This window comes from Salmo trutta, unplaced genomic scaffold (genome assembly GCF_901001165.1).
Source record: "Salmo trutta unplaced genomic scaffold, fSalTru1.1, whole genome shotgun sequence".
NCBI classification, from domain to species: Eukaryota; Metazoa; Chordata; class Actinopteri; order Salmoniformes; family Salmonidae; genus Salmo; species Salmo trutta.
Window position 1 is genome coordinate 30,816 of NW_021823008.1, and position 25,521 is coordinate 56,336.

At 45.8% G+C, this 25,521-nt stretch overlaps 1 protein-coding gene across 1 annotated transcript; it reads right to left on the bottom strand.

The window, feature by feature from the left end:
• Positions 1–279: 279 nt before the first annotated feature.
• Positions 280–22,048, bottom strand: LOC115188039 (beta-1-syntrophin-like). The gene is made up of 5 exons (XM_029747074.1): positions 21,797–22,048; positions 14,725–14,861; positions 13,844–14,040; positions 2,751–2,965; positions 280–1,083 (listed from the first exon to the last, which is right to left on the bottom strand). Exons 1-5 carry the CDS (start codon positions 22,031–22,033, stop codon positions 991–993), a joined length of 879 nt encoding a protein of 292 aa, XP_029602934.1. The 5' UTR covers positions 22,034–22,048; the 3' UTR covers positions 280–990.
• Positions 22,049–25,521: the final 3,473 nt, after the last annotated feature.

Here is a 25,521-nt window from a genome sequence, read left to right on the forward strand (position 1 = left end):
TACTCTATTATAGTCTATTATATTATAGTCTATTCTACTCTACTATATTATAGTCTATTATGTTCTAGTCTACTCTATTCTTGTCTAGTCTACTCTATTATAGTCTATTATATTATAGTCTATTCTACTCTATTGTATTGTATGGAATGGGCCATCCCAAGTTGCAGCGTGTGGAAGTGTTTTGACATTTTAATTGTCATATTGCATTCATTCGATGCACCCCATTCCTCCACAAGTGAAGCCATTGTTTGGACAGAGACTTGAACACATTTCAGTGTGTGTGTTTTGTGGGATGTTGGTTCTTGTTGAGGAAATACAGTGAACAATACAGTGAACACCAGTTAGACCACAAGAACAACCTGAAATACAAAGACAATCCAGAAATATGTCATTTATGTGCATCATTAACAGAGTTAAAATAAAACTAAGCCTTGAATTATAATAGCTGCCAAAGGCGTAGGACAATTCAAATGTTCAAGCAGCCTTTACTAGCTTTTTCACAGTAACTTTTTAATAAGTTAACAGTAATCGCTGGATTATTTGCAGACAGAGATTGCAGGAAAAGAAATTAGCGTAGGCTGGATGGATGCTAGATAGATAATACTTCCAGTATGTTTTTAGTACCAAAACAATAGATTATTGTTCTTCTACAGCTTAACGATTTGAACAAAACAATTTCTTCTGCTGTAACTGATCTTTTACGCTCTCACTATGATGTCATCGGTAATGCATGTGTTTCTATAAATATACAAATCAACTCAATCAAGTTTTTGAAACATGATCCATTCATTTTGAGCTGTTTGTGTGGACTTTGAATCAGGGTAGATCCTGTGTCTAGTTCACTGCACATCACAGTCCTTGTTCTCGTATTTCAGTTATAAGCCATGTTCTCCTCTGTTCTGTACCCTCCACTGTGGAACTCCGGGACACTCCACTCTAGAACTCTGGAACAGTTCAGTCCTTGTGGTCCGTCGGTGGTAAACAGAACCTTTATGCTACCAGGCCGAGTCTGGCGATCTTTGCCGAGAGGAATGAGTGGAGGATGAAGACAATAGGCTTTGGGCATGAGTGGAGGTCCAGCTGCTGAACATAGAACAGGAGAGAATGTTAGATGTTACATTCCAGTTCCATGAGTTCTAATGGTGAGTTCCATTATATTACAGTTCCATGAGTTCTAATGGTGAGTTCCATTATATTACAGTTCCATGAGTTCTAATGGTGAGTTCCATTATATTACAGTTCCATGAGTTCTAATGGTGAGTTCCATTATATTACAGTTCCATGAGTTCTAATGGTGAGTTCCATTATATTACAGTTCCATTAGTTCTAATGATGAGTTCCATTAGTTCTATTCTATTACAGTTCCATTAGTTGTAATCTGTTACAGTTCCATTAGTTCTAATGGTGAGTTCCATTAGTTGTAATCTGTTACAGTTCCATTAGTTCTAATGGTGAGTTCCATTAGTTCTAATCTATTACAGTTCCATTAGCTCTAATGGTGAGTTCCATTAGTTCTATTCTATTACAGTTCCATGAGTTCTAATGGTGAGTTCCATTAGTTCTATTCTATTACAGTTCCATGAGTTCTAATGGTGAGTTCCATTAGTTCTAATCTATTACAATTCTATTATATTACAGTTCCATGAGTTCTAATGGTGAGTTCCATTATATTACAGTTCCATGAGTTCTAATGGTGAGTTCCATTATATTACAGTTCCATTAGTTCTAATGATGAGTTCCATTAGTTCTATTCTATTACAGTTCCATTAGTTGTAATCTGTTACAGTTCCATTAGTTCTAATGGTGAGTTCCATTAGTTGTAATCTGTTACAGTTCCATTAGCTCTAATGGTGAGTTCCATTAGTTCTATTCTATTACAGTTCCATGAGTTCTAATGGTGAGTTCCATTAGTTCTATTCTATTACAGTTCCATGAGTTCTAATGGTGAGTTCCATTATATTACAGTTCCATTAGTTCTAATGATGAGTTCCATTAGTTCTATTCTATTACAGTTCCATTACTTGTAATCTGTTACAGTTCCATTAGTTCTAATGGTGAGTTCCATTAGTTGTAATCTGTTACAGTTCCATTAGTTCTAATGGTGAGTTCCATTAGTTCTATTCTATTACAGTTCCATGAGTTCTAATGGTGAGTTCCATTAGTTCTATTCTATTACAGTTCCATGAGTTCTAATGGTGAGTTCTATTATATTACAGTTCCATTAGTTCCAATGGTGAGTTCCATTAGTTGTAATCTATTACAATTCTATTATATTACAGTTCCATGAGTTCTAATGGTGAGTTCCATTAGTTGTAATCTATTACAGTTGTAGTGTTCTGAGAGCAGAACACATCTAAACATAGTTATTTTCATTAACAGCAGAGGGACTTGCAGGACAGTGTTTCAGTATGCCCATGTATGACTCATTTCCTGTTTAACGTATAGGGGATTCTGTGGAAACTTTTCCATCTTTACTTGTTTGTGTTCATTTAACCGTGGCTAGGTAGAGCAGAAGAGAAACTGAAATGAAATATGAGTCAACTGGTTTTTTATCCTCTATGAAATACGGTCTCATGTATAGTCATCAACTAACAGAGACGGTTGTTAAGAGTGGTCCTAGTAGAAACAATGGTCCTGATAGTGTGAATGATAACCAGGTTAATGTAGGGGAAAGGTCACATGGTGGATCTACTGTAGTGTGGAATATCAAGAGGAGGATGCCTTGCTTCTTGTTTAAAAAAAACACTTACAATTTCACCCTCTTTTCCACTGAAATCCAGGAAGAGCATCCGGACCCCGTCGTCGGAGGACATCTTGAGGCGTTCGAAGGGGTAGCAAAGGAGAGGTTTGGCCTGGTTCTGGTTCCCCTGGTCCACCTGGTCCTCCCCCTTCTGCTCAGCCAGGACAGAGAAGCCCTGCTCGTAGTGGATCACCAGTCTGCACTCCTGGCCCTTGTACATACAGCCTGGAACAGGACAATAGAATGGGTAACAGCCTGGCCCTTGTATATACAGCCTGGAACAGGACAATAGAATGGGTAACAGCCGGGCCCTTGAACATACAGCCTGGAACAGGACAATAGAATGGGTAACAGCCTGGCCCTTGTACATACAGCCTGGAACAGGACAATAGAATGGGTAACAGCCTGGCCCTTGTACATACAGCCTGGAACAGGACAATAGAATGGGTAACAGCCTGGCCCTTGTACATACAGCCTGGAACAGAACAATAGAATGGGTAACAGCCTGGCCCTTGTATATACAGCCTGGAACAGGACAATAGAATGGGTAACAGCCTGGCCCTTGTACATACAGCCTGGAACAGAACAATAGAATGGGTAACAGCCTGGCCCTTGTACATACAGCCTGGAACAGAACAATAGAATGGGTAACAGCCTGGTCCTTGAACATACAGCCTGGAACAGAACAATAGAATGGGTAACAGCCTGGCCCTTGAACATACAGCCTGGAACAGGACAATAGAATGGGTAACAGCCTGGCCCTTGAACATACAGCCTGGAACAGGACAATAGAATGGGTAACAGCCTGGCCCTTGAACACACAGCCTGGAACAAGGCAACATACTGCTGGGTGAATAAAGTTCCACTAACCTTTCAGTATTTTTTAAACTGTATACACATCCCAAAACAAAGGGGGAGCTAGAGAACAGGTAGGAACAGTATGAAGGGAGGACGCAGGATTCCAACCCCTGTCTCCGGGCTTGCAATATTACAGTATGTGCTTGTGCTGGGAGTGTTGCTACTAGACCACAACAAGCTATGTACTGCTAGGTCATTCCTGAACCTTGCACATCCAGCCTGTAACAGGACAACAGTTGGATGAAAACAAGGCCCTGTCCTGGCTGTATATTAGGACTACTGCTGCTTGGTGCTAGTGGGTGGGAAATTAGTTCTGGAGCAGATGTCAGCCATTTTAAATCCAGATAAGTGATTTGGCTTGTAAAAACAGACAACGGCTGTATTTCACATTTGTTGTTTTTCTAATCAATCCCTTTTAAATTCATCTCCAGCTCTTGAGAAAAAACTACCATTCATGACCCTGCCTTGCCTATAGATGTTTTTTAATATATAATGTTGTACTCTTTGAAAGGCTGATTCCTTGTCTGTCCCATATATAATACACTGATCTGTGTGTCAGATATATGGATTCCCATGCTGTCAATCCTAGGCCTTGCCATTGCTCCATGCTCGTCAGACATGATCTCCTGTGCTGAGAGCAGGATGTACCAGCTCTATTGTATCAGTGTCAACAAGCTACTTCTCAAACTACTTTACATGTGTTCCAGTAAACCTCTGCAAATCACTCTAAGGCTTGTGTGGCTCTCTGTCAAGAGGTAAGAGCCTTTTGTAAAGACTCAAGCTAAGATGGAACACTTTACTGATAAACACACACTGTTGCTCTGAAAGACAGTTTCACAAAGGACTTATCTTCTTTAGAGGGTAGTCCGAAAGGTATTGTTGTGTTAAAGGCATCGTCCGTATCATATCGTCCTCATATTGCTGTCACAACAACATTCTCTTAATACTGACTTAGAATTACCTGTGGGAAGAAGTTGTATGGAAAGGTCAGAGGTCAAACTAACATGTACCCAACTCTCTCAGGTGTTAGTGTTTTTTTGTTCCACAATAAGGAAATACTACTCCCTACCTGAAATGCTTGACCTGTGTGACTCCCACCGCTTTCCCACCAACAGGGAAACACACACACAAAGATGCTTTCAGTCAGACACAAAGAACCTCCATTCAGAGTGGCAAAACACAGAAACCTCCCCAAGGAAAGCAAGGTGGATCCAGTTTGGTTACTATAACTACCAGAATCCTTAAAAGGTAATTTACGGACAGAGGAACTTTTGAGTGCTTTCTAACCCTGTAGGGTCTAGGAGTAGTTTATCCCCAAGCTCTAACCCTGTAGGGTCTAGGAGTAGTTTATCCCCAAGCTCTAACCCTGTAGGATCTGGGAGTAGTTTATCCCCAAGCTCTAACCCTGTAGGGTCTAGGAGTAGTTTATCCCCAAGCTCTAACCCTGTAGGGTCTGGGAGTAGTTTATCCCCAAGCTCTAGCCCTGTGGGGTCTAGGAGTAGTTTATCCCCAAGCTCTAACCCTGTAGGGTCTAGGAGTAGTTTAACACCAAGCTCTAACCCTGTAGGGTCTGGGAGTAGTTTATCCCCAAGCTCTAACCCTGTAGGGTCTAGGAGTAGTTTATCCCCAAGCTCTAACCCTGTAGGGTCTGGGAATAGTTTATCCCCAAGCTCTAGCCCTGTGGGGTCTAGGAGTAGTTTATCCCCAAGCTCTAACCCTGTAGGGTCTAGGAGTAGTTTAACACCAAGCTCTAACCCTGTAGGGTCTGGGAGTAGTTTATCCCCAAGCTCTAACCCTGTAGGGTCTAGGAGTAGTTTATCCCCAAGCTCCAACCCTGTAGGGTCTAGGAGTAGTTTATCCCCAAGCTCTAACCCTGTAGGGTCTAGGAGTAGTTTATCCCCAAGCTCTAACCCTGTAGGGTCTGGGAGTAGTTTATCCCCAAGCTCTAACCCTGTAGGGTCTAGGAGTAGTTTAACACCAAGCTCTAACCCTGTAGGGTCTGGGAGTAGTTTATCCCCAAGCTCTAACCCTGTAGGGTCTGGGAGTAGTTTATCCCCAAGCTCTAACCCTGTAGGGTCTGGGAGTAGTTTATCCCCAAGCTCTAACCCTGTAGGGTCTAGGAGTAGTTTATCCCCAAGCTCTAACCCTGTAGGGTCTGGGAGTAGTTTATCACCAAGCTCTAACCCTGTAGGGTCTGGGAGTAGGTTATCCCCAAGCTCTAACCCTGTAGGGTCTGGGAGTAGTTTATCCCCAAGCTCTAACACTGTAGGGTCTAGGAGTAGTTTATCCCCAAGCTCTAACCCTGTGGGGTCTAGGAGTAGTTTATCCCCAAGCTCTAACCCTGTAGGGTCTGGGAGTAGTTTATCCCCAAGCTCTAATCCTGTAGGATCTAGGAGTAGTTTAACACCAAGCTCTAACCCTGTAGGGTCTGGGAGTAGTTTATCCCCAAGCTCTAACCCTGTAGGATCTGGGAGTAGTTTATCCCCAAGCTCTAACCCTGTAGGGTCTAGGAGTAGTTTATCCCCAAGCTCTAACCCTGTAGGGTCTGGGAGTAGTTTAACACCAAGCTCTAACCCTGTAGGGTCTGGGAGTAGTTTATCCCCAAGCTCTAACCCTGTAGGGTCTAGGAGTAGTTTATCCCCAAGCTCATGTCTATGTTAGATTTCTTTCCCACTCGTGACATACAGTATGATATTCAGTATAGGGGTCACTCCTTGATAGAGAGCCCTTCTCCTTGTGTGCTTTAGGTGCTTAAGTTACAATATTAAGCAAACACAACTGTGATGACATCATAAACCCCTATAGGTAGTGTATCAACAATACCTCTGTATTACAGACCACTGATCACAACAGGAATATGCCAGTGGATAAATACATGCCCTTTACAATAAATAAGAGACTAGATAATATATAATACATAATAAATTGTTAATACATTATAAATAATAAAACAGCCCCTGAACAATATCTGATTCTGACTATTGCTTTATTTTGAGCCAGTTGAATAACGGTCAAGTTGGCCTCAAACGCGAAAAGCCAAATCCCTCAAGATACGTCCTAAATGACACCATATATAGTGCACTGCGTTCGGGAATAGGGTGCCGTTTGGGACGCAGTCTCCGTAATAATCATCACTGGACTCAATGGAAATGTAGCTCCTCAGCCAAAAGAGGCCTTTTTCCTCTAAAACCCCACAATATGGCGCTAGGCCCAGACCCCGACGTAGAGTTCAGCTATTCTTAGGACTAAATATTGTAATACTAATAATAACAACGTTTTCACTGTAAATAAAAGATTAAAAAGATTTAGCCAAATTTAGCCACAGTCTACAAAGAGACAAAAACACTCAACCACACGCTCCAGAGGTCCATAGAGGTCCATAGAGGTCCATAGAGGTCCATAGAGGACCATAGAGATCCATAGAGGACCATAGAGGACAATAGAGGTCCATAGAGGTCCATAGAGGACCATAGAGGTCCATAGAGGACCATAGAGGACCGTAGAGGTCCGTAGAGGTCCGTAGAGGTCCATAGAGGTCCATAGAGGTCCATAGAGGTCCATAGAGGACCATAGAGGACCATAGAGGACCATAGAGGACCATAGCATGCCTCTTTCACAGATTCACAGACACTGTCCAGACAAAGTTTATGAGTTTCCTATTCTATACCCTGTCCAGACATATTGTATTAGTTTCCTATTCTATAACCTGTCCAGACATGCCCAGACACAAATCTAAAGGGTGAATGAGAATATGTACATGTAAGTATATGGATGAGCGATGGCTGAGCGGCATAGGCAAGATGCAATAGATGGTATAAAATACAGTATATACATGTGATATGAGTAATGTAAGATATGTAAACATTATTAAAGTGTCATTATTTAGAGTGGCATTGTATTAAGTGACTATTAATCCATTTATTAAAGTGGCCAGTGGTTGGGTCTCAATGTAGGCAGCAGCCTCTCTGAGTTAGTGATTGCAGTTTAGCAGTCTGATGGCCTTGAGAAAGAAGCTGTTTTTCAGTTTCTCGGACCCCGCTTTGATACACCTGTACTGACCTCGCCTTCTGGATGGTAGCGGGGTGAACAGGCAGTGGCTCGGGTGGTTGATGTCCTTGATGATCTTTTTGGCCTTCCTGTGACATTGGGCACTGTAGGTGTCATGGAGGGCAGGCACTTTGCCCCCGGTGATGCGTTGTGCAGACCGCACCACCCTCTGGAGAGCCCTGCGGTTGCGGGCGGTGCAGTTGCCGTACCAGGCGTTGATACAGCCCGACAGGATGCTCTCGATTGTGCATCTGTAAAAGTTTGTCAGGGTTTTGGGTGATAAGCCAAATTTCTTCAGCCTCCTGAGGTTGAAGAGGGGCTGTTGCGCCTTCTTCACCACACTGTCTTTGTGGGTGGACCATTTCAGTTTGTCTGTGATGTGTACGCTGAGGAACTTAAAACTTTCCACCTTCTCCACTGCGGTCTCGTCGATGTGGATAGGGGGGTGCTCCCTCTGCTGTTTCCTGAAGTCCACGATCATCTCCTTTGTTTTGTTTACGTTGAGTGAGAGGTTTTTTTCCTGACACCACACTCTGAGTGTCCTCACCTCCTCCCTGTAGGCTGTCTCGTCGTTGTTGGTAATCAAGCCCACTAATGTTGTGTCGTCTGCAAACTTGATTGAGTTGGAGGCGTACATGGCCACGCAGTCGTGGGTGAACAGGGAGTACAGGAGGGGGCTGAGCACGCATCCTTGTGAGGCCCCAATGTTGAGGGTCAGGGAAGTGGAGATGTTGTTTCCTACCTTCACCACCTGGGGGCGGCCCGTCAGAAAGTCCAGGATCCAATTGCACACGGCGGGGTTGAGACCCTGGGCCTCTAGCTTGATGATGAGCTTGGAGGGTACTATGGTGTTGAATGCTGAGCTGTAGTCAATGAACAGCATTCTTACATAGGTATTCCTCTTGTCCAGATGGGATAGGGCAGTGTGCAGTGGGATGGCGATTGCGTCATCTGTGGACCTGTTGGGGTGGTATGCAAACTGAAGTGGGTCTAGGGTGGCCGGTAAGGTGGAGGTGATATGATCCTTGACTAGTCTCTCAAAGCCCTTCATGCTGACAGAGGTGAATGCTACGGGGCGGTAGTCATTTGGTTCAGTTATCTTTTCCTTCTTGGGTACAGGAACAATGGTAGCCATCTTGAAGCATGTGGGGACAACAGACTGGGATAGGGAGCGATTGAATATGTCCGTAAACACACCAGCCAGCTGGTCTGCGCATGCTCTGAGGATGTGGCTAGGGATGCCGTCTAGGCCAGCAGCCTTGCGAGGGTTAACACGTTTAAATGTTTTACTCACGTTAGCCACGGAGAAGAAGGGGGGGCGCAGTCCTTGTTAGTGGACCGCGAAGGTGGCACTGTATTATCCTCAAAGCAAAGAAGGCGTTTAGTTTGTCTGGAAGCGTGACGTCAGTGTATGTGACGTGGCTGGTTTTCTTTTTGTAGTCCGTGATTTCCTGTAGACCCTGCCACATACGTCTTGTGTCTGAGCCGTTGAATTGCGACTCCACCTTGTCCCTGTACTGTCATTTCGCTTGTTTGATTGCCTTGCAGAGGGAATAACTATACTGTTTATATTCAGTCCTATTCCCAGACCTCTTTCCATGGTTAAATGCGGTGGATCGCGCTTTCAATTTTGCACGAATGCCACCATCCATTCAAGGTTTCTGGTTAAGGTAGGTTTTAATAGTCACAGTGGGTACAACATCTCCAATGCACTTCTTTATAAACACAATCACAGAATCAGCGTTTAGGTCGATGTTGTTCTCTGAGGCTGACCGGAACATATTCCAGTCCGCGTGATCAAAACAATCTTGAAGCGTGGCTTTCAACGACCAGCGTTGAATGGTTCTCATTACAGGTACATCCTGTTTGAGTTTCTGCCTATAAGACGGTAGGAGCAAGATGGCGTCGTGGTTGGATTTGCCGAAGGGAGGGCGGGGGAGGGCTTTGTTTGCATCACGGAAGTTTGAGTAACAGTGGTCGTGGGTATTGCCCATGCGCGTAGCGTAATCAATATGCTGGTAGAATTTAGGTAGCCTTGTTCTCAAATTTGCTATGTTAAAATCTCCAGCTACAATAAATGCAGCCTCAGGGTGTATGGTTTCCAGTTTGCATACAGTCCAGTGAAGTTCCTTGATGGCCATGTTGGTGTCTTCTTAATGGGGAATGTACACAGCTGTGACTATAACTGACGAGAATTCTCTTGGTAGGTAAAATTTGATTGTAAGGAATTCTTTGTCAGGTGAGCAGGACTTGAGTTCCTGTATGTTGTTATGATTACACCATAAGTCGTTAATCATAAAGCATACACCCCCGCCCTTCCTCTTCCCAGAGAGATGTTTATCTCTTGTCGGTGCGATGCATGGAGAAGCCCGGTGGCTGAACTGATTCCGAAAACATATCCCGAGAGAGCCATGTTTCTGTGAAACAGAGAATGTTACAATCTCTGATGTCTCTCTGGAAGGCAACCGTTGCTCGAATTTCCTCTACCTTGTTGTCAAGAGACTGGACATTGGCTAGTAGTATACTCGGGAGCGGTGGGTGATGTGCACGTCTACGGAGCCTGACCAGGTGGCCGCTTCATCTGCCCCTTCTGCGGCGCCGTTGTTTTGGGTCGACTACTAGAATTAGATCCATTGTCCTGGGTGGTGGTCCGAACGGAGGATCCGCTTCGGGAAAGTCGTATTCCTGGTCGTAATGTTGGAAAGTTGACGTTGCTCTTATATCTAATAGTTCTTCCCGGCTGTATGTAATAAGACTTAAGATTACCTGGGGTAACAATGTAAGAAATAATACATAAAAAAACAAAATACTGCATAGTTTCCTAAGAACTCGAAGCGAGGCGACCATCACTGTCGGCGCCATCTATATAAACTCAGCAAAAAAAGAAACGGCCCTTTTTCAGGACCCTGTTTTCAAAGATAATTTGTAAAAATCCAAATAACTTTACAGATCTTCATTGTAAAGGGTATAAACACTGTTTCCCATGCTTGTTCAATGAACCATAAACACTTAATGAACATGCACCTGTGGAACGGTCGTTAAGACACTAACAGCTTACAGACGGTAGGCAATTAAGGTCAGAGTTATGAAAACTTAGGACACTAAAGAGGCATTTCTACTGACTCTGAAAAACACCAAAAGAAAGATGCCCAGGGTCCCTGCTCATCTGCGTGAACGTGCCTTAGGCATGCTGCAAGGAGGCATGAGGACTGCAGATGTGGCCAGAGCAATAAATTGCAATGTGCGTAATGTGAGACGCCTAAGACAGTGCTACAGGGAGACAGGATGGACAGCTGATCGTCCTCGCAGTGGCAGACCACGTGTAACAACACCTGCACAGGATTGATACATCCGAACATCACATCTGCGGGACAGGTACAGGACGGCAACAACAACTGCCTGAGTTACACCAGGAACGCACAATCCCTCCATCAGTGCTCAGATGGTCCGCAATAGGCTGAGAGAGGCTGGACTGAGGGCTTGTAGGCCTGTTGTAAGGCAGCCTATGGCTATGGGCACAAACCCACCGTCGCTGGACCAGACAGGACTGGCAAAAAGTGCTCTTCACTGACGAGTCACGGTTTTGTCTCACCAGGGGTGATGGTCGGATTCGCGTTTATTGTCGAAGGAATGAGCGTTACACCGAGGCCTGTACTCTGGAGCGGGATCGATTTGGAGGTGGAGGGTCAGTCATGGTCTGGGGCAGTGTGTCACAGCATCATTGGACTGAGCTTGTTGTCATTGCAGGCAATCTCAACGCTGTGCGTTACGGGGAAGACATCCTCCTCCCTCATGTGGTACCCTTCCTGCAGGCTCATCCTGACATGTCCCTCCAGCATGACAATGCCACCAGCCATACTGCTCGTTCTGAGCGTGATTTCCTGCAAGACAGGAATGTCAGTGTTCTGCCATGGCCAGCGAAGAGCCCGGATCTCAATCCCATTGAGCACGTCTGGGACCTGTTGGATCGGAGGGTGAGGGCTAGTGCCATTCCCCCCAGAAATGTCTGGGAACTTGCAGGTGCCTTGGTGGAAGAGTGGGGTAACATCTCACAGCAAGAACTGGCAAATCTGATGCAGTCCATGAGGAGGAGATGCACTGCAGTACTTAATGCAGCTGGTGTTAGGTTCCTATTGTATACCCTCCTATGACAACAATGTTCACGTTGACCTAGCAAAGATAGTAAAGCTTATGTCTGACAGCTGATGCCATGTCACAATAAGTGAAGTGATATATGATCCATTCCTAAAGAGCTCTTAGTGAAAACAACATATTTTACATGGTTCCCTGAGTCACTGGATCAGTAACAACATGTATGACATAGTTCCCTCAGACACTGGATCAGTAACAACATGTATGACATAGTTCCCTCAGACACTGGATCAGTAACAACATGTATGACATAGTTCCCTCAGACACTGGATCAGTAACAACATGTATGACATAGTTCCCTCAGACACTGGATCAGTAACAACATGTATGACATAGTTCCCTCAGACACACAGTTGATAAACACTGGTTGCGTCCCAAACAGCGCTCTATTTCCCATAGGGTTCTGGTCAGATGTAGTGCACTATACTGTATAGGTAATAGGGTGTTATTTGGGACACAGCTTTGTTTTGACATGTTGTAATAAACTCTGATCAACTGAACTAAGTCAGTGAGGAAAATCCCTCCTCCCTTTGTCTCTCCCATTCCCAACATGTGTCTGATCTCCACTGTAGCTTATGACAGAGGGGGAGGAGAGAGAGAGATCCTCCTGATAAATGATGAAGCTGTTTAACAGCTAAATAAAACGGTGAAACGTACAGGAAACTCTCTCCTCTCCTGGCTGGGTAGTGTGGACGTCTCTCACCTAACAGCTGTTTAACAGCTAAATAAAACGGTGAAACGTACAGGAAACTCTCTCCTCTCCTGGCTGGGTAGTGTGGACGTCTCTCACCTAACAGCTGTTTACATTTCCACTAGTGACCAGATCTCTGCCTTGTATATAGACATAATATCACAATTGAAATGTCTCTATTCCTCTGAAACGTTTGTGAGTGTAGTGTTTACTGTTCATTTCATTGTTTATTTCACTTTTGTTTATTATCACACACACACACACACACACACACACACACACACACACACACACACACACACACACACACACACACACACACACACACACACACAGAGAGAGACCACACACACAGAGACCACACACAGACAGACCACACACACACACACACAGACCACACACACACACACACAGACCACACACACAGAGACCACACACAGACAGACCACACACACACACACACACAGACCACACACACACACACACAGACCACACACACACAGACCACACACACAGAGACCACACACACAGAGACCACACACAGACCACACACAAACCACAAAAAGACAGACCACACACAGACAGACCACACACACAGAGGCCACACACAGACCACACACAGACCACACACAGACAGACCACACACAGACAGACCACACACACAGAGGCCACACACAGACCACACACACACACACACACACAGACCACACACACACACAGGCGGCAGGTAACCTAGTGGTTAGAGCGTTGGACTAGTAACCGAAAGGTTGCAAGATCGAATCCCTGAGCTGACAAGGTAAAATCTGTCGTTCTGCCCCTGAACAAGGCAGTTAACCCACTGTTCCCCGGTAGGCCATCATTGAAAATAAGAATTTGTTCTTAACTGACTTGCCTGGTTAAATAAAAGGTAATTTTTTTTAAATAAAACACACAGACTACACAGACCACACAGACCACACAGACCACACACATACACAGACCACACACACACACAGACCACACACACACAGACTACACACATACACAGACCACACAGACCACACACAGACATCACACACACAGGATCTCACAGTGACATTCCGTTCCTTTTGAAAAACATGGACTCCTTTCTCAATGTCTTCCATGTGACTGACCAGCAGTAACCCCCCCTTACCAAATACTGCAGCTATGAGTACTGTACTGAGACTGACAAACCCGTCTATGTTACAATCACACTAACATGATAAGTAACCTTGATTTGAGTTACTCCCCAAGCTAATGTCTACCTAGGCTCACTGGTAGTGACTTGGTTAATCAAGGCTTTAGCTCAGCGGGCTCACACAGTCTAATAGCAGGGTCGGTGTAGTGGTACTCACTGGTAGTGACTTCTTTGATCATCTGGGCAGAGGAGTGACAGCCCGTAACGATGTGCCTGGTCCACAGTGAAAGGTCCTGAGAGGTTTCAGCTCTGAACAGGTGGGCCTCGATACCCAGTCGGGTTCCTGTACGTGTGGCGAAGGACAGCTCCACGCCCGGCTGGGGAGAGCCTCGGTCTGGGCCAGAGTGCACCAGCCTACAGACAGACACACATTCTGTTATATTCTGCTGTTGAGAGAGACTAGCTAGTCAGTGCTGTAACCATATAACCCTCTTCACATCAAGGACATAAAGGTGGAATGATTGATAACATGATAAAAAGTAACACAGTTCTTGGCTGTGTTCAGTAATGGAAACATGTTGTGGATGTGTCCTCCTGTGCCACCTCATCTTTCACATGTGTTCTGCACCATGAGGCCAATAGAGGGTAGATATCTTCTGATCAATGCTTGGCCAATAGAGTGTAGGTGTGTAATGATTATTGCTTGGCCAATAGAGGGTAGATATCTTCTGATCAATGCTTGGCCAATAGAGGGTAGATATCTTCTGATTAATGCTTGGACAATAGAGGGTAGATATCTTCTGATTAATGCTTGGACAATAGAGGGTAGATGTCTTCTGATTATTGCTTGGCCAATAGAGGGTAGATATCTTCTGATTATTGCTTGGCCAATAAAGGGTAGGTGTGTTTGGAGTGGCGGAGGATTACCATGTGGTCATGGTTGGGTTGTTCAGGGTGGATGCTACTAACCATGTGGCTAAGATAAGATAAATGTGTTTTGCTATTTGACTAGCAGGAAGACGGTGTATTTTGCTTACTGTGTGGATAGCAGCAGCTATTTTTCTTGTGGCTAGTAGAGAGAGGGTGTGTGTAGCGTACCGTGTAGCTAACAGTGGGTATGTGTGTGCAGGGCTGTGCCAGGATTCCTTCATGCGTGGAAGGCTGTGATAGAGGAGCAGGTCTTTCTCTGTCACCATCACCAGCACTGGCTTCCACTGCTGCTTCTCATTCTCTGTCTGGAGAAAACACACCACACTGCGTTAGAATACTCTCTGTCTAGGAGAAAACACACCACACTGTGTTAGAATACTCTCTGTCTGGAGAAAACACACCACACTGTGTTAGAATACTCTCTGTCTGGGAGAAAACACACCACACTGTGTTAGAATACTCTCTGTCTAGGAGAAAACACACCACACTGTGTTAGAATACTCTCTGTCTAGGAGAAAACACACCACACTGTGTTAGAATACTCTCTGTCTAGGAGAAAACACACCACACTGTGTTAGAATACTCTCTGTCTAGGAGAAAACACACCACACTGTGTTAGAATACTCTCTGTCTGGAGAAAACACACCACACTGTGTTAGAATACTCTCTGTCTAGGAGAAAACACACCACACTGTGTTAGAATACTCTCTGTCTGGAGGAAACACACCACACTGTGTTAGAATACTCTCTGTCTGGACAAAAACACACCACACTGTGTTCGAATACTCTCTGTCTAGGAGAAAACACACCACACTGTGTTAGAATACTCTCTGTCTAGGAGAAAACACACCACACTGTGTTAGAATACTCTCTGTCTAGGAGAAAACACACCACACTGTGTTAGAATACTCTCTGTCTAGGAGAAAACACACCACACTGTGTTAGAATACTCTCTGTCTAGGAGAAAACACACCACACAGTGTTAGAATACTCTCTGTCTGGAGAAAACACACCACACTGTGTTAGAATACTCTCTGTCTGGAGAAAACACACCACACTGTGTTAGAATACTCGCTGTCTGGAGAAAACACACCACACTGTGTTAGAATACTCTCTGTCTAGGAGAAAACACACCACACTGTGTTAGAATACTCTCTGTCTAGGAGAAAACACACCACACTGTGTTAGAATACTCTCTGTCTGGAGGAAACACACCACACTGTGTTAGAATACTCTCTGTCTAGGAGAAAACACACCACACTGTGTTAGAATACTCTCTGTCTGGGAGAAAACACACCACACTGTGTTAGAATACTCTCTGTCTAGGAGAAAACACACCACACTGTGTTAGAATACTCTCTGTCTAGGAGAAAACACACCACACTGTGTTAGAATACTCTCTGTCTAGGAGAAAACACACCACACTGTGTTAGAATACTCTCTGTCTGGGGAGAAAACACACCACACTGTGTTAGAATACTCTCTGTCTAGGAGAAAACACACCACACTGTGTTAGAATACTCTCTGTCTGGAGAAAACACACCACACTGTGTTAGAATACTCTCTGTCTAGGAGAAAACACACCACACTGTGTTAGAATACTCTCTGTCTAGGAGAAAACACACCACACTGTGTTAGAATACTCTCTGTCTGGAGGAAACACACCACACTGTGTTAGAATACTCTCTGTCTGGAGAAACACACCACACTGTGTTAGAATACTCTCTGTCTGGAGAAAACACACCACACTGTGTTAGAATACTCTCTGTCTAGGAGAAAACACACCACACTGTGTTAGAATACTCTCTGTCTGGACAAAAACACACCACACTGTGTTAGAATACTCTCTGTCTGGAGAAAACACACCACACTGTGTTAGAATACTCTCTGTCTAGGAGAAAACACACCACACTGTGTTAGAATACTCTCTGTCTAGGAGAAAACACACCACACTGTGTTAGAATACTCTCTGTCTAGGAGAAAACACACCACACTGTGTTAGAATACTCTCTGTCTAGGAGAAAACACACCACACTGTGTTAGAATACTCTCTGTCTGGGAGAAAACACACCACACTGTGTTAGAATACTCTCTGTCTGGAGGAAACACACCACACTGTGTTAGAATACTCTCTGTCTGGACAAAACACACCACACCGTGTTAGAATACTCTCTGTCTAGGAGAAAACACCACACTGTGTTAGAATACTCTCTGTCTGGACAAAACACACCACACTGTGTTAGAATACTCTCTGTCTAGGAGAAAACACACCACACTGTGTTAGAATACTCTCTGTCTGGACAAAAACACACCACACTGTGTTAGAATACTCTCTGTCTGGAGGAAACACACCACACAGCATGACAGGCTGCTGCTATTTGCATGGGGGTTACTGGTGCAATGGAGGGAATGTTATGGACTAGAAAATACAATTTAGCAAGAGTGATAAGCACATACTACTACAAACAGCAAAGACACAACCTTGAATGTCTTCAGCATTTCTCTATGTAACTAAGTCTTAGTAACAATATCTTCGTTATTTTTCACAGCAAGGCACTTTATACAGTTTATTCATCTTGGCCTGTAGATAAACTCTCAACTCCCAGACACCCAATACAACACCGGCTTGCATAACATTATACAGCATAACAATCCTCATTATGAAAGTTACAGCAAAATCCTCATTATGAACGTTACAGCACAATCGTCATTATGAAAGTTACAGCACAATCCTCATTATGAAAGCTTAGTTACAGCACAATCCTTATTATGCAAGCTTTGCTACAGCACAATCCTCATTATGAAAGTTACAGCACAATCCTCATTATGAAAGTTACAGCACAATCCTCATTATGAAAGTTATAGCGCGATCAACATTATGAAAGTTATAGCGCGATCCACATTACGAAAGGTACAGAACAATTCTCATTATGAAAGCTTAGTTACAGCACAATCGTCATTGTGAAAGCTTAGTTACAGCACAATCCTCATTATGAACGCCTAGTTACAGCATAATCCTCATTATACAAGCTTAGTTACAGCACAATCCTTATTATGAAAGCTTAACTACAGCGCCATCCTCATTATGCAAGCATTGCAACAGAACAATACTCAATATAAAAGTTACAGAACAATCCTCATAATGAAAGCGTTGCAACAGAACAATCCTCATTATGAAAGTTACAGCACAATCCTCATTATGAAAGTTACAGAACAATCCTCATTATGAAAGCTTTGCTACAGCATAATCCTCATTATACAAGCTTAGTTACAGCACAATCCTTATTATGAAAGCTTAACTACAGCGCCATCCTCATTATGCAAGCATTGCAACAGAACAATACTCAATATAAAAGTTACAGAACAATCCTCATAATGAAAGCGTTGCAACAGAACAATCCTCATTATGAAAGTTACAGCACAATCCTCATTATGAATGTTACAGCACAATCCTCATTATGAAAGTTACAGAACAATCCTCATTATGAAAGCTTTGCTACAGCACAATCCTCATAATGAAAGTTACAGAACAATCCTCATAATGAAAGCTTTACAACAGAACAATCCTCATTATGAAAGTTACAGCACAATCCTCATTATGAAAGCTTTGCTACAGCACAGTGCTCATAACTATAAGCCTCGTCTCACTATGAGGTCCTCAGCTAGTTATGAGAACATATGATTCTGGTGGCCATAGGTCAATCCTATAACATTACCAACACATGTTGCCAAGTAACCATATTAAAACACCATATACAGGCTCACAAACGTAGATCTAACTAAAGCCTACACAACCACATAATTAGTGTGTAACGATCATTCAATTTAAAATGCTGCCACAGTATAATTGGCTATAGTATGAGAGTGAATATAAAGTCTGTGGTTAAAGCCAGGCTCAGGACAGTTGCACAGAGCAACCTCAACAAGGCTGTAAAACAAGGATCCCCTCCCTCCCTCCTCCTCTCCTCCCCCACCTCTCCATCTCTTCTACTGTCCTCTTCCCCTCCTCTCCTGTCCTCTTCCCCTCCTCTCCCCTTCCCCCCCTCCTCTTCCCCTCCTCTCCGCCTCCTCTCATCTCCGCCTCCTCTCCTCTCTGCCTCCTCTCCTCTCTGCCTCCTCTCCCCCCTTCCCTTCCTCTCCCCCTCCTCTCCTCTCCTCTCCTCTCTGACTCCCCTCCCCTCCCTAGAATACTCTCTGTCTATGAGAAAACACACCACACAGCATGACAGGCTGCTGCTATTTGCATGGGGGTTACTGGTGCAATGGAGGGAATGTTATGGACTAGAAAATACAATTTAGCAAGAGTGATAAGCACATACTACTACAAACAGCAAAGACACAACCTTGAATGTCTTCAGCATTTCTCTATGTAACTAAGTCTTAGTAACAATATCTTCGTTATTTTTCACAGCAAGGCACTTTATACAGTTTATTCATTTTGGCCTGTAGATAAACTCTCAACTCCCAGACACCCAATACAACACCGGCTTGCATAACATTATACAGCATAACAATCCTCATTATGAAAGTTACAGCACAATCCTCATTATGAAAGTTACAGCACAATCCTCATTATGAAAGCTTAGTTACAGCACAATCCTTATTATGAAAGTTACAGCACAATCCTCATTATGAAAGCTTTGCTACAGCACAATCCTCATTATGAAAGTTACAACATAATCCTCATTATGAAAGTTACAGCACAATCCTCATTATGAAAGTTACAGCACAATCCTCATTATGAAAGCTTATCTACAGCACAATCCTCATTATGAAAGTTACAGAACAATCATCATTATGAAAGTTACAGCATAATCCTCATTATGAAAGCTTATCTACAGCACAATCCTCATTATGAAAGCTTTGCTACAGCACAATCCTCATTATGAAAGCTTTGCTACAGCACAATCCTCATTATGAATGCTTAGTTACAGCACAATCCTAATTATGAAAGTTACAGCACAATCCTCATTATGAACGCCTAGTTACAGCACAATCCTCAATATAAAAGCTTAGTTACAGCACAATCCTCATTATGAAAGATACAGCACAATCCTCATTATGAAAGTTACAGCACAATCCTCATAATGAAAGTTACAGAACAATCCTCATAATGAAAGCTTTGCAACAGAACAATCCTCATTATGAAAGTTACAGCACAATCCTCAATATGAAAGCTTTGCTACAGCACAATCCTCATAATGAAAGTTACAGAACAATCCTCATAATGAAAGCTTTGCAACAGAACAATCCTCATTATGAAAGTTACAGCACAATCCTCATTATGAAAGCTTTGCTACAGCACAATCCTCATAACTATAAGCCTCGTCTCACTATGAGGTCCTCAGCTAGTTATGAGAACATATGATTCTGGTGGCCATAGGTCAATCCTATAACATTACCAACACATGTTGCCAAGTAACCATATTAAAACACCATATACAGGCTCACAAACGTAGATCTAACTAAAGCCTACACAACCACATAATTAGTGTGTAACATTAATTCATTTTAAAATGCTGCCACAGTATAATTGGCTATAGTATGAGAGTGAATATAAAGTCTGTGGTTAAAGCCAGGCTCAGGACAGTTGCACAGAGCAACCTCAACAAGGCTGTAAAACAAGGATCCCCTCCCTCCCTCTCCTCTCCTCCCCCACCTCCCCTCTCCTTTCCTCTTCTCTCCTGTCCTCTCCATCTCCTCTCCATCTCCTCTACTCCTCCTCTCCTCTCCTCCTCTCCTCTCCCCTTCCCCTCCTCTCCGATATCTGATCACATTAGCATGCTGAACTCCAGAGGGTCTGCTCTGTAGTCTGTTGACCATCACACAGCTAGTAGACTCAGACTCCACCTGTTTGTTGACCATCACACAGCTAAGTAGAGACTCAGACTCCAGCCTGTAGTGTGTTGACCATCACACAGCTAAGTAGAGACTCAGACTCCAGCCTGTAGTGTGTTGACCATCACACAGCTAAGTAGAGACTCAGACTCCAGCCTGTAGTGTGTTGACCATCACACAGCTAAGTAGAGACTCAGACTCCAGCCTGTAGTGTGTTGACCATCACACAGCTAAGTAGAGACTCAGACTCCAGCCTGTAGTCTGTTGACCATCACACAGCTAAGTAGAGACTCAGACTCCAGCCTGTAGTTGTTGACCATCACACAGCTAAGTAGAGACTCAGGACTCCAGCCTGTAGTGTGTTGACCACACCAGCTAAGTAAGACTCAGACTCCAGCCTGTAGTGTGTTGACCATCACACAGCTAAGTAGAGACTCAGACTCCAGCCTGTAGTGTATTGACCATCACACAGCTAAGTAGAGACTCAGACTCCAGCCTGTAGTGTGTTGACCATCACACAGCTAAGTAGAGACTCAGACTCCAGCCTGTAGTGTGTTGACCATCACACAGCTAAGTAGAGACTCAGACTCCAGCCTGTAGTGTGTTGACCATCACACAGCTAAGTAGAGACTCAGACTCCAGCCTGTAGTCTGTTGACCATCACACAGCTAAGTAGAGACTCAGACTCCAGCCTGTAGTCTGTTGACCATCACACAGCTAAGTAGAGACTCAGACTCCAGCCTGTAGTGTGTTGACCATCACACAGCTAAGTAGAGACTCAGACTCCAGCCTGTAGTGTATTGACCATCACACAGAAACCTGCATCCCAAAATGGAACCATATTCCCTATATAGTGCACTAAGGTGCCATTTGTGACTCACAATGGGGCAGGCAGGCAGTAATAAAAGAGGAACTCATTAAGAAGCCTGGAAAGCATCCTCTGGCTTGGCTTGGCAGACTGACTGACTAACTGGCTGACTGATTGACTGATTGACTGACTGCCCAAAGTACAGGGCTATAGTCTACTCAGTATTAGCCGTCTCGCTCTCTCTCTGCCAGGCTTGCCCTGACTAATAAGAGAGTGATGAAAGAGGATTTAGAGGAGGCCGAGGAGGGGGGGGGGGAAAGTCACCAGGGAACAATAGCTGCTGTACTGTATAGAAGGAACACTACAAAGCCCCCATCCAGGCTTCTTCTGTTGGAAACTACTGCATCAGCTATACTGTATGAGGATCCTAGAATGCTTGGCTCACCATCGTATAACTGCCTCACAAAAATCACATATGAGTTATCATCAGAAGGTGGGCTGTGAATGCATATTATTCATCTGATTAAAGGTAAGCACGTTTATTTGAGGTGTTTTCCTGCACCAACATTCAATAAAGTACAGAGTAGCTCCTACCTTCTCAGCCAGCCAGCCCAGCTGTCTGATCTCTCTGCTCCCTGCGATTCCTGTTCTTCCTGTGTGCTCTTTGACCTCTGTGATGACCTTGTTGATGAGGTTAGAGGTCGCCGACTGCATGACCTCGAACCAGGCCTGGGCCGAGGCTGTGTCTTTACACCGTAACACCACAGTATGCTTGGCGTCCGGAGAGTGCAGCTCTAACTGCCTGGAGAACACAAACAGACAGAAAGACATTGAGAAAGCTGTGAATTTGTTTTGTCACAGGCAAACAGCTCCCATGGCACAGCTTTCAGTGGACATGAGAAAATGCTTCTTCAGTTCAACAAAGGCTACTTCCCTTTGAAGGGAAAGGAAGATGGCCCCTGTGTGCTTGATGATGTCCTAAGTGAATGGAAATGATCCCAGCACCACTAAAAGACTGTTTCACAGTGTCTCTTCTTTTTCTGGCTGAGATAAACATTTCCTTTGATGCACCTAGCCCTGTGTACCCGGGGTAGGTATTTATTTCCACACATGCCTTACTCATCATGGGTTGATAACGTTTGGTTTGTCTCTTGTGGGATGTGCAGTAAGTTTCAAGCCTTTTGGCATTGGAAACATTAGCTAAGGATATTATGAATACATTCAGCTAACAACATAAATAAATGAAATGAACAAGGTTGAAGGAAACCGTTTTCACCTCAGACCTGGGACTTGAATATGACCATTGGTGATAAATCTACCTGTCATTAATCAGAGACAGTGGGAGACCATGTTATCATGATGTCACAAACCACTACATCAACTGCAGGTGCTCCGTCTCCTACTCGCCCCCACCTCCCCAGTCCCCCACCAACCCTCCCCCAGTCCCCCACCAACCCTCCCCCCAGGCTCCAGTCCCCACCAACCCTCCCCCCAGTCCCCAGGTCCCCCACCAACCCTCCCCCCAGTCCCCACCAACCCTCCCCCAGTCCCCAGTCCCCCACCAACCCTCCGCCCGAGGATCCCCCGTCCCCCACCAACCCTCCCCAGTCCCCCCACCAACCCTCCCCCAGTCCCCCACCAACCCTCCCCCCAGTCCCCAGTCCCCCACCAACCCTCCCCCCAGTCCCCCACCAACCCTCCCCCCAGTCCCCCACCAACCCTCCCCCCAGTCTCCCTTCCCCCACCAACCCTCCCCCACTCCCCCACCAACCCATCCCCCCAGTCCCCCACCCACCCTCACCCCCACCAACCCTCCCCCACTCCCCCACCAACCCTCCCCCAGTCCCCAGGCCCCCACCAACCCTCCCCCACTCCCCAGTCCCCCACCAACTCTCCCCCACTCCCCAGTCCCCCACCAACCCTCCACCCAGTCCCTTACCACCCTCCCCCCCACTCCCCAGTCCCCCACCACCCTCCCCCCCCCCCACCCCCCACCCCCACAACACTCCCACCAGCGCCCCAGTCCCCCACCACCCTCCCCCCACAATCCCCAACCCTCCCCCCACTCCCCCACCAACCCCCCCCCACTCCCCAGTCCCCCACCAACCCTCCCCCCACTCCCCAGTCCCCCACCAACCCTCCCCCACTCCCCAGTCCCCCACCAACCCTCCCCCCACTCCCCAGTCCCCCACCAACCCTCCCCCCACTCCCCAGTCCCCCACCAACCCTCCCCCCACCTCCCACTCCCCCACTCCCCAGTCCCCCACCAACTCTCCCCCCACCTCCCACTCCCCACACCCACCCACCCCCCACTCCCCCACCCCCCCTCCCCCACCCCCTCCCCCACATCCCCCACCAACCCCCCCCACTCCCCTCCCCCACCAACCCTCCCCCCACCTCCCACTCCCTCACCAACCCTCCCCCCACCTCCCACTCCCCCACCACCCTCCCCCCACTCCCCCACCGACCCTCCCCCCACTCCCCAGTCCCCCACCAACCCTCCCCCCACCTCCCACTCCCCCACCAACCCTCCCCCCACTCCCCAGTCCCTCACCAACCCTCCCCCCCACATCCCCAGTCCCCCACCAACCCTCCCCCCACTCCCCAGTCCTCACCAACCCTCCCCTCACTCCCCCCACCAACCCTCCCCCACTCCCCAGTCCCCCACCACCCGCCCCCACACACCCCACTCCCTCACCAACCCTCCCCCACTCCCCATCCCCACCAACCCTCCCCCACTCCCCAGTCCCCCACCAACCCTCCCCTCCACTCCCCAGTCCCTCACCAACCCTCCCCCCACGGCCACATCCCTCACAACCCTCCCCCCACTCCCCAGTCCCTCACCAACCCTCCCCCACTCCCCCAGTCACCCCACGCAACCTCCACCCCCCACTCCCCAGTCCCCCACCAACCCTCCCCCACTCCCCAGTCCCCCACCAACCCTCCCCCCACTCCCCCACCAACTCCCCCCACGTCCCCAGTCCCCCACCAACCCTCCCCCCACTCCCCCAGTCTCCCACCAGATGGGTGGGCATTGCACTATACAAGCTCAATCAAGCACAACTCAAATATTTGAAAGACTTGAAATTAGTATTTGAACCCAGGTGTGTTCTCCCCATTCAAGGCCCATCCACATCCAGCCAGGTCATCTCTCCAACATGGGAGCACTAACTGCTGAGCCATTAAAGAAGCCAAGGCCAGATTAGAAAGTGGACTCACTGTGTGGCAATCTTTCAATGCCTTTCCTGGTCAATGATGGTCTGTCCTGCCTGTTCGTTTTCCACTGACAAACTGCTTTTATTTGAGAGGAAAAACCACTGCTCGCAAAAGGCAAATATCTCAAGCTAAAATAGGCAATGAGAAAACTACACTTTAGCATCGTTTTACTCTCTATGACGTCCTAAGTTAATACTAAATCAGTCAATATTAAGCCTAGTCTATTTATAGTCTAGAATAAATGAGAGAGAGAGAGAGAGAGAGAGAATAGATAAGAGAGAGAGATAGGAGAGAGAGAGAGCGAAGAGAGAGAGAGAGAGTAGAGAGAGGAGAGAGAAAGAGAGAGAGGAGAGAGAGAGAGAGAGAGAGAGAGAGAGAGAGAGAGAGAGAGAGAGAGAGAGAGAAGAGAGAGGAGAGAGAGAGAGAGATGCAGTAAATCTGTCTGATGAGGGAGGAAACTCTCTCCTCTCCTGGCTGGGTAGTGTGGACGTCTCTCACCTAACAGCTGTTTAACAGCTAAATAAAACGGTGAAACGTACAGGAAACTCTCTCCTCTCCTGGCTGGGTAGTGTGGACGTCTCTCACCTAACAGCTGTTTACATTTCCACTAGTGACCAGATCTCTGCTCCTCTCTACCAGTCAGCTACAACAAGCCTGCAGACAAGACATCAGGAACATCTCAGATAGCAGCATGTGTGTTTGTGTGCTAGCAGTATCTTCCAGTAAGTAACTCTAAAGTAACTGAAGGTTAGCCTGTTGTTGTGAGCTACGTGCTGAACCATGGAACTACTTAATAGACGACCAAAACATTGTAGTGACGCCAGTAAATATCACTCAATACAAACACATGCTAGGTTGTGATAGTGTGTTAGATGAACCTCTGTGTTTAGTGATTTATATCTGATGTGTCTGGGACTGACTGGATAAACATTCACTACTTTGATGGTTATATTGTCATGTTTGTTACTGTCGTTCTACTGTTGGTGTGATACTGCAACACTGACAGCAGAGGTAAGACCAATGTGCTGTGGCATAGAAATAGAATTACTAGAAGGGGAAGGCCCTCAGAGCCATGGTAATTTGACTAGAAAGGGAATTGTCCC

Bases quoted from the DNA above. Each gene is read 5' to 3' on its own strand.
- LOC115188039 (XM_029747074.1), bottom strand. From the start codon at position 22,033: ATGTCTTTCTGTCTGTTTGTGTTCTCCAGGCAGTTAGAGCTGCACTCT. The intron at 14,041-14,724 runs GTACGCTACACA...GTCTGTCTGTAG, and splicing joins TACCCACTGTTAGCTACACG to GCTGGTGCACTCTGGCCCAG. The intron at 1,084-2,750 runs GTAAGTGTTTTT...TTCTATGTTCAG, and splicing joins GTGGAAAAGAGGGTGAAATT to CAGCTGGACCTCCACTCATG.